Here is a 13,334-nt window from a genome sequence, read left to right as displayed (position 1 = left end):
TCCTGTCTACGGGACAGGTTCCAACTTGCACGGCTGATGGTGTGGACTCCAGCAGGTGGGATGAGGGGATGTCGCACATGCCGAGCCCATCCTGGGTCCTGGGAACGTGGCTCCCACCCTTTGGGGATGTCCAGGCTGATAAGAGGGGTGGTAAACAAGGGAGGGAAGGACTCCTGTGCATCCTGGGTCCTCTCAACACCCTGAGCTGCAGAGCTGTGGGGTGAGTGGGCTCACTAGGGCTTTGCTGGGAGGTGACCCGACTCGGCTGTCACTGGGGCAGGTGAAGGCCACATAGAGAGGAGAGACTCAGAAGGAGCCGTGCACGTGAGGAGCTGTGTAAGAGTGTGCCACATAGCCTGTGCTCCTCCAGTGCGGCTCATCCGTGGGGTAGATGGGCCACCTGCAAGTCCCTAAGTCTTTGCTCGCCTCGGTTTTCCTAGTTCTGAAATGGTAACGTATCGTGTACCTCTTGGCATTGTGCAGATATGAGTGAGCTTTTGGCTATTTTGTTTTCAATGTTTTTTTTTTTTTTTCCCCATTGCATTTATTTGTCTTGTATGTGAGAGGGTGTGTGCCATCACCCACATGTGGAAGTCAGGGGACAGCTTTTGGGAACTGGTTATCTTCTTCTACTATGTGGGTCCCCGGGATTAAATTCAAGGTTTTACGCTTGGTAGCAAGTACCCTAACCACTGAGCAATCTCCCATGCCTGTTGTTTTGAAAGAAACTGCGTCTCCAGTAGCTCAGGCTAGCCTGGAACTCATTATGTAGGTGAGGATGACCTTGAACTCCTGATTTTCTGCCCAAATGCTGGGATTAAGGTATGTTCATGACCCTGCCTGGCTTCTGGGTCTTAATGGGGTCTTAGTGAACTTCAGCTTGCTCTCCCTTTGCAAGTTTTGGGATTAGAGAGCTGTCTGGGGTACTGTGAGAGGAAGTGCTGGGGAAAGAATTTAGGGTTGTTTTCCTGAGCCCACCCAGTTGCCTGAGGCAAGAACTATGATTTCCAGATTTCCAGGGTATGGAACCTGACTTCTCTGACAGATTTGAGGAGAACAAAGGAAGCTGGGATGCCCCAGGGAAGCAGCCTCAGATGGAGCAGGAAGGGCTCCTTAGAGGTTGTGGCCGTCCACTGAGGTCTGATGCTTGTGAGATGTTGGCAAGCCTTGGCGTCTCTGTGAGGAGGAAAGCTAGGCAGATGCTCTGGAGGCCTCTGGAACCCCCTGTGTTTTATCTAAGAGGCCAGCTCAGGAGTAGGGAGTGTGCATGGCACTACATGGGCCTGGGAGCCCCATGCTACACCCAAGGCAACAGTCAGCGCTTAGTCCTTGAGGGCCTATGGTGTATGGGCCCTGGCTGACAGGTCCCCCCACCCACCCCGTACTTACCCCCTGTCCATACCCAGAAGGAATTCAGGTGAGGAAAACAGAGCTTTGAAAGACTCAAGTTTAATAGGGTTTGGTTCCACATGCTGATAATCCCAGCTTTTCCAGAACCCAAGGCAGGAGGATTTCAAGTTCAAGGCCAGCCTGGGAAACTATCGCAAAACCTTTTAAAATACAAAAATGGCTGGGAATATAGCTTAGTGGTAGAATGCTTGCCTAGTATGTGCAAAGCCCTGGGTTTGGAGAGAGAGGATTCGGGAGGGAGGGAGGGAAGGAGGGAGGGAGGGAGGGAGGGAGGGAGGGAGGGAGAGAGAGAGAGAGAGAGACAGAGAGACAGACAGAGAGACAGAGAGACAGAGAGAGAAACAAAATGTCAAGGCTAGTCAGCACAGGAGGAAACCTGTGTGAAAACTGAGGTCTCAGCCAAGCATGGTGTTATATACCTGTTACTAGTACTCCATAGTCAGAGGCAAGAGGATTGCTACAAATTCTAGGCCAGCCTGGATGATATAGTGAGTTCGCTTTCTTTCTTTCTTTCTTTCTTTCTTTCTTTCTTTCTTTCTTTCTTTCTTTCTTTCTTTCTTTCTTTCTTTCTTTCTTTCTTTCTTTCCTTCCTTCCTTCCTCCCTCCCTCCCTCCCTCCCTCCCTCCCTCCCTCCCTCCCTTCTTTCTTTCTTTCTTTCTTTCTTTCTTTCTTTCTTTCTTTCTCTTTCTCTCTTTCTTCCCTCCCTCCCTCTCTCCCTCCCTCCCTTCCTCTCTCTCTCTTTGATATTACATTAAAATTTTTTATGTAGTGTGCATGTGATTTACATGCACACATACACACGTGCCATGGTACATAGGTGAGAGGCAGAGGACAACTTGTGGGAGTCAGTTTTCTCTTTCTATCGTGTGGGTCCTGGGGCTCCAACTCAGATCATCAGGCTTGGTGGCAAGTACTTTTCCCAACAGAGTCTTCTTGCTGGTCCTGTACTGAGTTCTAATTTAGCCAGGGTGAGTTCCTGTCACACAAAAAAACTAAACAAGAAGTCAAGGTCTTTGCACAGGCAGAGGGTAGAAGGGAGTGTTAGAATTAAAAGGCCAAGGTGGGTTTCAGGGAGAATAGCCCTGTGCCCCCTCTAGCCAAAGCCCAAGGGGTCACAGTTTCCAGGAAGCTGGTTCAAGGCAAAGCCAGGTGAGGGAAGAGCAGGGTCAGGGCTCCGCTTGTGTCCTGCCTGCACCTTCCACTCCCGTTTGGTTCTTTCCTGGAAAGCGGCCGCCCTCTTGTTTATTCTTCTAGCAGTTTCCCACCCCACTTGGCCAGTGGGATGGGAGGAGGACAGTGTCCAGGGCTTCTGGGGAGCCACATTTAAGCCCTGACTTTTACAGTGTGCCTTGTGGAGTGTCATTCGTACCCCCCTGGGTCCGAGTTTCCATCGTCACTTCCAGGCCCTCCTCCTCTAAGTCGTAGAATCTTCTAGTACTTTTTCCTTGGGGGTCAGGCCAGGAATCTAGCCAAGGGGTGGGGCCACCTGCTTGGCGGGCTGGCCTCCCATCCGACCCCACTCTGTCCCAGGAGAGGCTCCCCTCTCCCTGCCCCCAGCAGCTGCTTACAGGGCCCAGGCTGAGAGCCCAGCTTGGCGCGTCTCTGGCTGAGTCCGATGAGAGAAAACAGGTTAAAAGTTCAGCCCTTGTTCTCTCCAGGAAGAAGAATCTGTAGCATTCGAGTGTGAAAAGGAACCTTCTTTCAGCTCCAGAGCTACACAATGGAACTTCCCCCCAATTTGCCATCAAAAGGATGCCCTTGGCACTGGCTCCCACTGTCCCTGGCACCCTCCCCCCCCCCCACGGCCCCCTCTCAAGCGCAAGAGGACACAGTGACCACAAACTCGAGCCCCAGGCGGTCATGAGGCTCTTCTGCCTCTCTTGTCAGCTCAGAGGTCTGGCTGGGGTCACCCCCGCCCAGACACTCCTCCCTTTTCCCACCCTCTATCGCCACCGCCCTGCCATAGTTCACACCCTCATGGCTTCCCATTTGGACCTTCTCTGCAGCCTGGACACTCCTGGCCCTGGTGCATCTAGCACAGACCAAATGACTAGTTGTATCAAGTGCCTGGAAATGTAGATGGTAGGAGGCAAGACACCTGTGTGCCCCAGTCCTTCGCCAGCTCTTGAACCGTCTCCCACTGCTCCAGATGCCCTCTTCCCAAAGTGAGGCTACTAGGCAAGACCAGGCAAGCACCTCAAATGGTCTGTTTTTCATTTCCTGGAACTCTATGGGGGAAGTGATTAGTGGCCACAGAGTGTAGAGATTGATTATTGATGCCTGCAGGGGATACAGAGATGGGCATGTAATGGTGGTACTGAATAATGATGCCTGAACTGGGCCCAACATTGGAGTAGGGTAGTATGTCTCCTATCGTAGGTGGTGTGGAGCTGTGAGCGTCTCTCTATCTCTCTGCCAATTCCCTCATAGTCATTTATATTCATACTCATCTCCATCTCCAGTCTGCTCCATAGTAGGGTGTGTTCTTTTTTTTTTTTTTTTTTTTTTTTTTTTTTTTTTTTTTTTGGTTTTTCGAGACAGGGTTTCTCTGTGTAGCTTTGCGATGGGTGTGTTCTTTTTTAAAAATAAATATTTATTATGAGTATGTGTATATATATGCACATGCATGATGGGGCTAATCCATGACCCTAGGGGCATGTTAGAGGGCAATTCTGTGGCATTGGCTCTCTGCTTCCACCGTTTTGGGGTCCTAGAGATTGAACTCCCTTCATTTAACAAGCGCCTTTACCTGTGGAACCAGCCATCTCACTGGCCTCCTGCAGCTGAGTCGTCGTTTTCTCTCTTGCAGTACCCAGGCCAGTGCCTGGTGTGTAACGGACGTTGAGATGTGTTTGTTGAATGAATGCTTGAAAGCATCTGTGTAAATCCGTTCAAGATGTGACAGTTCAGTTCAGTTTCGACAGCCCTTGGTAGGAAAGGACTAGAAGGGAAGGATACTGACTCTGATCTGCAAGGGCCCGTGGATCTCCTTCACTTTAAGCTGTGTGGCTTTTCCCCCATCAGCTCCTGGTTCTGACACTGGTTTGAGTCTCCGGGACCCCATAGAGCAAGTGGCAAGCACGCACGCTCTGAAGTCTGTTCTTAACTCCCCTCTTCAGGGCTCCATCCTGGGGTGGAGTTGGCTGGACACGGGAGGAGGGACTCCAGGATGAGACATGGTGTAAGGGATGACGGCTGGAGAAGAGGGAGGGTACCTGTCCTGAGGCCAGTAAGGCAAATGCTGGGTCCCCAGAGGTTGAAGAGGGGCCTCCTCCAAGGCTGTCATTCCAGTGTCTGGGAATTTGATACAGACTGAAAAGCGAATAGATACTTGAATTTTGATGTAAAATTTTGAGGAATTGGTGGTGGATCCTCTGAAACACCTAAGACTAATCCTAGATTAAGATCCTCCACCAGCCCATGTGGTGGTGGCTCATGCTTTTCATCCCAGCACTTGGGTAGTAGAGGCAGGTGATCTCTTGAGTCCGAGGCCAGCCTGGTCTACAGAGCGAGTTCCAGGACAGCTGGGGCTACACAGAGAAACTCTAAGTAGAAAAAACAAACAACACTCCCCCTGAAAAAGACCCTCCACCAGGAAAGGAGGGGCAAGATAGTGAGATGTGGTTAGCTGGGGGATAGGGATGACCACAGAGAGAGGGGTGTAATGGAAAAATGGACTCCAACAGTCGGCTAGGCTTTTGAGTAAGGGGGAATGTGAAGCTCGAGGCTGGATCTATAGGACAGGTGGTCTGGAGGACTGGAGGATGTGCTGTAAGGAAGAACCTGGAGGGGTGGGATCCCAGGGTCAGCAGAGTAACTGCCAGCACTGGGAAGTGGGGCGGGCGGTGACTCTTTGCTCTTCCCACAGAAACACTGATGGATTCTACCACGGCGACGGCTGAGCTGGGCTGGATGGTGCATCCCCCATCAGGGGTGAGTTCTGGTCCCTCAAACCCTGCTTGGCTGGCTCCCAGCATGCCTCAGAGTCTACTGATGCCTCACACATCCCCTCACATCCCAGCCCCTTTCCTCTCTTAAGGGCCGAGCCTCTCACATCTCACCCTCCCCATCCCACCCACCCTTGATTGAGTACCCGTTCCCATGACAACATGTGGACACTTTGGCCTTTATCCCATAGAATTCCCCAGGGGAGGCTGAGACGTAGGTACTCACACGGTGCCCATTTCAGGAGAGGGAAGTATATGGTTCTGTTCTGGGCCAGAGACCACACCAGGGACCTTTTACATGCCGTCTCCAATACAGAAACTCTGAGATATAGCCACCTGCCGGGGCCTGACAGCTTCTAATGAAGGGGTTCAGGGTTGTTTGATTGTGGTTCAGTTTTTGGTGCTTGGGGATCAGACCTAGGACCTCATACAAATATTCTACCACTGAGCTGTACCCCATCTGGGGCTCAGGTTTGTATCAGGGACCAACTCCTCACCACCCCAACTCTGAATCTCCATAGTACAAGGATCCCCTGAGTGCACATCCCTGGCTTCTTTTATGTTTGTTTTGAGAAAGGGTCTCATGTGTCGCAGGCTAGCTGCAAACTAGCTGTGTAACTAAGGATAACATCGACCTTCTGCTCTTTCTGCCGCTACTTCCTGGATGTTGTGATTACAGGTGTGCACCACCAGAATCGGTTCCGTTCAGTGCTAGGGATGGAACCCAGGGTGGTGTGCATGCTAGGCAAGCACTCTAGCAGCTGAGCTACATACGTCCCCAGCCCTTCCCTGAGTTCTTATCGCATCCCCTGGATAGGGTCTGAGCCCGTGTCTGCCCCCAGTATCCTGAGAGAAAGACAAGGATGGGCCTTCCTGTCTCTCCCTAGCATTGTCCCAGTTCCACCTGTCAGCTGGGACCGTGGGTAGCCTCTTTGCGTTTCTGACTCTGGTTTCTTTACCTGTGAAACAGTGGTCTTCTCCGAAGGTTTCCCTCAGAGTATGACACAGAGGTTATCATGGGCTGGCCCCCAATAGAGAGCAGCTATAATCATCATCATCATCATCATCACCACCACCACCACCACCACCACCACCACCGTCAGTTTTAGCATTCATTCTCCCGGGGCCTCTGGGGAGGCCCTGGACTCTACAGCCCATCCCCCCTTCCCACTCCAGTCTTCCAAGGGGACTCAGCTGCAGCCCTAGGGATCCATACCCACCCCCTTCAGGCCTCGCTCTCAATAGGCAGGGCCCCAGGGTCAGGCTTCTTTCTGTGGCTCTTTCTTGTCACCAATTTTCCATCTGCGAAAACTGCTGGGCCCACGGCCCCACCCTGCCAGTAATGAGGCCAGGCTGGGCTGCAGGGCCCCCGGACGCAATTATTTGGGGTGTTTGGGCTGCAGGGCCTCCGCATGTTAATTAGAGAGAGGGGAGAAAGGCAGAGCGTTCTAATTAAGTGCTCTAATTAAGTTCTGAGGAAGAGCAGCGGTTGTAACAAGGGGCTGACTTTGTCACATGGTGCCACCAAAAGGAAAAAAAAAAATTAAATGTGATGTAGGGAGCTTCAGAGTCGCCATTGAGGTAGAGGCTGGGCCAGCGCGCTCTGGCTCTGGCTTTCCAATGGACATGCACCTTTCACAGCATGTAGCTCCCTCCAAGTCCTACACAGCATGGTCCTGAAAGAACAGTGGCTGACATCTCCATGATCACCCGCCATCCCCATGGTCCCATTTAGCAAATGGGGAAATCAAGGCCCAGGGAGTGGAGAGGAATTGCCCAAGATCATGCAGCATGTTAACCGTGCTTATTCTGAGGCAATATGGATAAGCCTGGGGACGGGACCAAGACTCTGTGACTTGAGTCAAGTGGCCTCACCTGTTTGGTCTCATCTCCCTCTTCTGTGAAATGGAGCTCACATGCCATATGTGAGAATCACGACAAAGCATGAGACACTGTGAAGGCATTAGCCTCAGGCCTGATGTGGGTGGGGGGACCAGCCCCACCCCGGGGGTTGGGAAGCACAGCAGAAGAGAAGGAACCTGCCCTCAGTCAGCATTCCAATCCACTGGGGAGACCAGAACCAGGAGGCTAAGTGTTCCTTGTCCCCAGGGAGAGTCAGTGAATGCAAACCCAGGAAGCTGAGGACAGGTGCTGTGACAGGCCTGGATGTTTGAGAGCCGGGAATATACAGTGGCAGAGTGTTTGTGGAGCATGCGCAAGGCCCGCGTTCTGTCCTCAGCACCACAGGGGAAGCAAATTAACAAAGGGCACTGGAGAGAGGCACAGCATTGGACAGAGGCCCAGCCATGGAGATGATCTCAGCCTGCGTCTGCAGAAGTGACTGGGTCTCACCCTCTTTCTATCTGCTCATAGGCAAGCCAGCCCCACAGCATGGAGACTTAGAGGGTCTTTTTGGTTAACGATAGCTCAGGAAGGGACTCAGGGAGGTGTCTGAGCACCTTCTCTTGACAGCGGGGGCCGTTAGCTACTTCCAGGTACCAGGAGGCATCCGTTCCCAGAGGAGATCTCAGCCAGCACAAGCCCCCAAGGGAAGCTGCTGTCCTGGGGAAGGACCCTGGCTTTCCTGTCACCCTGACCAGTAGGTGTATGGGCCATCTTCCTCCATCAGATTGGGAGTCTCCAGAGGGCAAAGACAGCATCTTCCTCACTGACAGGGAGCTCTGGAGGGGGCAGAGGCTCTGTCTCCTCCACAAAACAAGTAGTAGTTGTGTGTGCCCCGCCCCCTGTTCCCCCAGTGCCTCTCACCCCCCCCACCCCCCACCCCCATCCCTGGTGCATGAAGTTGCCTCCTTGTATCAGAAAGATTTCCTTCCTCACAGACCCCTTCCAGGTCCCTGCCAGCTGGGCCCTCCTGAGCCCGAGGTTTCTGGTCCTTTGTCAGATTAGTGAACTCCGGACAGAGCCACATATCCCATGAGAACTAGGGGATAAACACCAAGGGGAGGGTATGCACCTCTAACCATCAGATTGCCGTGGCACTCATAGACTAGGGAATTCTTTAAGGTCGAGGCTGTGACTCCTCCATCAGATGGAAATGTCTCTCCATGATCAGACTGGAGAGTTTTCCCCAAAACAGAATCCATATTCCCCCCCCCCCCCCCCCCGCCCTTCAGATGGTGTTTTTGCTGTGGCTGAGCGCCGCTTTCCCCGTCTGACTGGTGTTTCACCCGCAGTGGGAAGAGGTGAGCGGCTACGATGAGAACATGAACACTATCCGCACATACCAGGTGTGCAATGTCTTTGAGTCAAGCCAGAACAACTGGCTGCGGACCAAATTCATCCGGCGCCGTGGCGCCCACCGCATCCACGTGGAGATGAAGTTCTCAGTGCGTGACTGCAGCAGCATTCCCAGCGTGCCCGGCTCCTGCAAGGAGACCTTCAACCTCTACTACTATGAGGCTGACTTTGACTTAGCCACCAAGACCTTCCCTAACTGGATGGAGAATCCATGGATGAAGGTAGACACCATTGCGGCCGATGAAAGCTTCTCCCAGGTGGACCTGGGTGGCCGCGTCATGAAAATCAACACTGAGGTGCGAAGCTTTGGTCCCGTGTCCCGCAACGGCTTCTACCTGGCCTTCCAGGACTACGGTGGCTGTATGTCCCTCATTGCTGTGCGTGTATTCTACCGGAAGTGCCCCAGAGTCATCCAGAATGGTGCCATCTTCCAGGAGACGTTATCGGGGGCTGAGAGCACTTCACTGGTGGCTGCTCGGGGCAGCTGCATCCCCAATGCTGAAGAAGTGGATGTGCCCATCAAACTTTACTGCAATGGGGACGGCGAATGGCTGGTGCCCATCGGTCGCTGCATGTGCAAGGCAGGCTTCGAAGCTGTGGAGAATGGCACTGTCTGCAGAGGTAAGGGGCAGTGGGGCAGGGCCCTGCAGAGGTACGGTGATCGACTTGGCTGTGGCTGGCAAGGGTGGAGGTCTGGGGTAACACCAAGGCTTTCCGTGGCTGGCTTTCCAAGCTCCCTTAGCTAGCAATTTCTGGACAATGCTTTGTGTTCATAGAACAGGTATACATACACAGATTCCCTGAGGAGTAAGAGGATGCAGGGACCTTGTTTTAATTATGGTGTGATTACTCAGGATGGTAAATGGTGCTTTTTCCTTGTTCACTTGTGGAAGTGATGGGTTTTATGTTTAAGAAAAGGAGTATGTCCTGATGAATGACTGTTTGATGTTAGCGTCCACTGAACTTGTTCTGGGTCTGTATAGGCCAGACAAGACAGTAATGCTTATTTCTCCTCCATGCTACATGGCCACGATGGGTCAGTTTGACATGCCTTCCCCTGGGAGCTGAGTGATGGAGAAGCTACTGTTTAGAGCATTGTCATCACCATAACGGATGGAAGGGGAGAGTGTGGTGGGCCGCAGACAGGTCGAGATGCAGCTACCTGGAACAACCCACACCTTACAGCTCTGCTCTAAGGCCAGAGTACGTCCATGGTCACTTGCAGTTCAGAGATGGGGACAAGCACTGGCCAACCAGGCCTCACTGTGAACTATTTTTGCCGCGTGTCAAACATGTCTAGGACACAACTCACATGAAATAGTCGAGGGAAAGTACTGTTTTCCGAGAAGGAAACTGAGGCTCAGGAAGGTCACACATTATCAGGAGATGAGAATCTCACTCAGGGAATATGGCTCCAAAGCCCATCCTTGAAACTACTGGGAGTGGCTATTTCATCTAGAGAAGCTTGGCCATGAACAGCAGTACGGACGATGCTTACGTAGGACAAAGAATCATGAAGGTGATTTGGAAACATAAGAAGGTTGCGGGAGGTACCAAAGGTTGGCAAGAAAGCTGCAAAGGCAGTTAAAACCTGCTTCCAGTTGTAGCCCTGCCCCTTATCAGCCCTATGGCCTTGGCCAAGTGCAAAGACATCTTTCATAGGGTGGTGTGGAGAGTCAAGAACTTAAGACATATGAAATGCTTATCATTGATTCTGACATGGGTGGTCCACTAAATGTGATGGTGTGTGCAAAGCTGGCTGAGCTGTGCTCAGTGGTTGCTATACAGGGGACTGGAGCCTACTGTGTCATTTCCTTTTGTATTTCCCCCTGGAATATGAGGTTGGGTTGGGGTGCTGGGATGTCCCAAATGCCAGGCTGAGAGTATAGACTGTGTAAAGCTAGAGAATGTTTTCCTGGGAATGGAAGTAGGAGCCTCTGATGAAATCCACCCTTTCTAAGCATCTTCTCCAGCCTCTTGACATCAGCAGGCAGTCGTCCCCCCCTCCTTATTTTTTTGTTTTTGTTTTGAGACAGGGTTTCTCTGTGTAGCCCTAACTATCCTGGAACTCACTCTGTAAACCAGGCTGGCCTTGAACTCACAAAGATCCACCGGCCTCTGCCTCCCGAGTGCTGGGATTAAAGGCATGCGCCACCATGCCTATCTAGGTCGTGTTCTCTTGCTCCTGAAGGGGTGGGTAGGATGGAAGCAAGGTTTCCTAGGGAAGCAGCCACAGCAGTCTCAGAGATGGCTGCTGTGTGTGCTGGGGTGTCACAGTGCTAGGGGACAAAGACTGTACCTGATGTGTGCTTTCCCAAGACAGTGATGAGAGATATAAAGACAGATCAAAGGAAGGGGTCAAGGCTACCTGGAAACTTCCTCTTCCCAGGAAAAGAAATGGGGAAGTTGGGGGGAAGGACCAGTTTTTCGTGGAAGGCATCATATTCTGTTGCAGCTGTTTTTCATTATGTGTATGTGTGTTTTGCCTGCACGTCTTTCTGTGTGCTGCATGTGTGCCTGGTGTCCACAGAAGCCACCAGGGGGCATCAGATCCTCTAGAATTAGAGTTAGAGTTGCAAACAGCCATGTGGGTGCTGGGAACTGAAACCAGGTCCTCTCCAAGAGCGGCCAGTGCTCTTTACCACGGAGTCATCTCTCCAGCCCCCTGTTGTATTATTTTTTATTTTATTTGTATTTGTTTATTTTTAAGGTACTAAAGTTGAGCCAGGGCCTCAGGTATGCTAGGCAAGCCCTCTGCCTCGGAGCTATATCCTGAGCCCACAGGTCCGGTTTCACATCCTTGGAAAGAATGCAACCTTGGAAGATGTCGGCCGAGATGGGGGGAGGGATGCATAATCTGCAGAACAAAGACCAACTGCTCACGATGGTTGTTTATTCGTTCATCAAACTCTCCCAGAGCCTGTGTTGTATCAGACCTTGAGCTGAGCCTCAGGTGATAGATACAAGGGGGATGCAGCTTCAGCCCCACCCTCTGGGGCTCACAATTCTCGGAGGGAACAGATCTGTTACGAACAAAGGCTGGAGACAGAAGTCCGGCACTTGGTTTCATTGGAACAGCTTATTCTGCTGCACAGCTGGGTTCAGGAGGGTACCGGCAATGGCAGGAGGTGTCTCAGAGGCAGTGACATCTGAGAGAGAGATGTGTTGGTTAGGGGACCCAGAACTTCCGAAGGGTGGATCTGCATGGATAAAGGCCTAAGAACATAAATCAAATGGTCCTGTCGCAGGACTGGCTGATCTAGCCAGGACTGAAGGGTCCAGGGGGCATATGGGAGGAACTGTCATCTGAGGATGTGCAGCCAAGGAAATATCTTCATTTGTCTATTGCCGCTGAGCAGAATCTCCCAGCACTTAGCAGGTTTCAGCCAGTGGTGATCACTAAGTAGTTTCTGAGGGACAGAAGTGGTCCAGGTGTGGCCTCTGGCTGCCGCCATCTAGGGCTTCAGTGTCATCCTGAAGTACCCAGGGAGGGGTCTTCTTCCTTGATCCTTCCTGGGGTTGTCACTTAGCCTATCACATGCATACCTAGAGAGAGGACCCAAGACAAAGCTAGTATTGTGTGTGTGTGTGTGTGTGTGTGTGTGTGTGTGTGTGTGTGTGTGTGTGTGTGTGTATGTGTGTGTACACCGATTCACATGTATATACATGAGTGCCTAGAGGACAACTTCATGTATTATCCTCAGAAACACCCACTTCCTTTAAGACAGGGTCTCTCACTGGCCTGGAGCTGGCAAATTAGGTTAAACTGTTGAGTCAGTGAGTGCCAGGGATTCTCCTGTCTCTCCCTTCCTGCACTGGGATTACAAGTTTGCACCACCAAGCCCAGAATTTTTACACAGGTTCTGGGAATTGAACTCTGATCTTCATGGTTGCAGGGCAAACACTTGACCAACTGAGCCATGTTCCCGCCCCCAAGGTCAGCATCTCTATGACTCAGTCTTAGACGTACCATCCCATCATCTCTGCCATATTCATTCAAATCGTGAGTCTCTGAAATCAGCCTATAGTCCAGAGGAAACCCAGAAACCCAGGATTTGAAGGCCTGGAATGGGCTCATATTAGAGCACATGGCCACCTAGGCATGGTGGCCCATGACTTTAATCCCAGCACTCAGGAGGCAGAGGTAGGCTGTGAGTTCATGGCCAGCTTAATCTACATAGTAATGTCTAGGACAGCCATGGCTATTTAGAGAGGCCTTATCTCAAAACAAAATAAAACAAAAAATAGAGCATGTGGCCAAAGGCAGGTTCCTGGGATCAAGGTCAAAGTCATAGCTTTCCTTTCAAGCGGTGGAAGTGCAGATGAGGGCATGTCCAACCCAGCCCCAGCCTTCTACTGGGAACCAACAGGACACCCAGGACCCAGTCCTGGCCTAGCACAGCCTAGGGGCCAACCGGGATATGGCTATCAATCACAGGCGCCTAACTGCTGTGTAGCCTGGGAAAGGCACCCAACTGCGGCGGCCCAGTAGGATGCCCACTGTAAGTCACAGTGGAGTGATGGGCCAGTGTTCCCTCATTCTTTACTTTAAGGGTTGTTGGCTTTTTTCTTGTGGACCAGACCCCGCTGGCAAGTTGTTGAGAACACAGGTGTCTAGACATGGCTCCAGTCTCTCCCCAGGCCTGGTCACGTGGCTCTGAGGCGAGCAGCCTTGATGATGCTGTCCTAAGACTATTACCTCAGACAACTAGGGAGCTA

The 13,334-nt window shown here is 51.8% G+C and overlaps 1 protein-coding gene across 4 annotated transcripts in view; it reads left to right on the top strand.

The window, feature by feature from the left end:
• Positions 1-13,334, top strand: part of Ephb2 (EPH receptor B2) — a 186,784-nt gene that overhangs the window by 57,653 nt on the left and 115,797 nt on the right. For all 4 annotated transcript variants that reach the window (XM_076565441.1, XM_076565442.1, XM_076565440.1 and 1 more), the window contains exons 2-3: positions 5,279-5,343; positions 8,552-9,236. In XM_076565441.1, coding sequence (XP_076421556.1) covers positions 5,279-5,343; positions 8,552-9,236 — 750 coding nt within the window. The remainder of the gene's footprint in view (positions 1-5,278; positions 5,344-8,551; positions 9,237-13,334) is intronic.

The sequence above is a fragment of the Peromyscus maniculatus genome, chromosome 2 (assembly GCF_049852395.1).
Source record: "Peromyscus maniculatus bairdii isolate BWxNUB_F1_BW_parent chromosome 2, HU_Pman_BW_mat_3.1, whole genome shotgun sequence".
Taxonomy (NCBI): Eukaryota; Metazoa; Chordata; class Mammalia; order Rodentia; family Cricetidae; genus Peromyscus; species Peromyscus maniculatus.
Note: the sequence above shows the minus strand (reverse complement) of the source record. Positions and strands in the feature narration are given on the sequence as shown.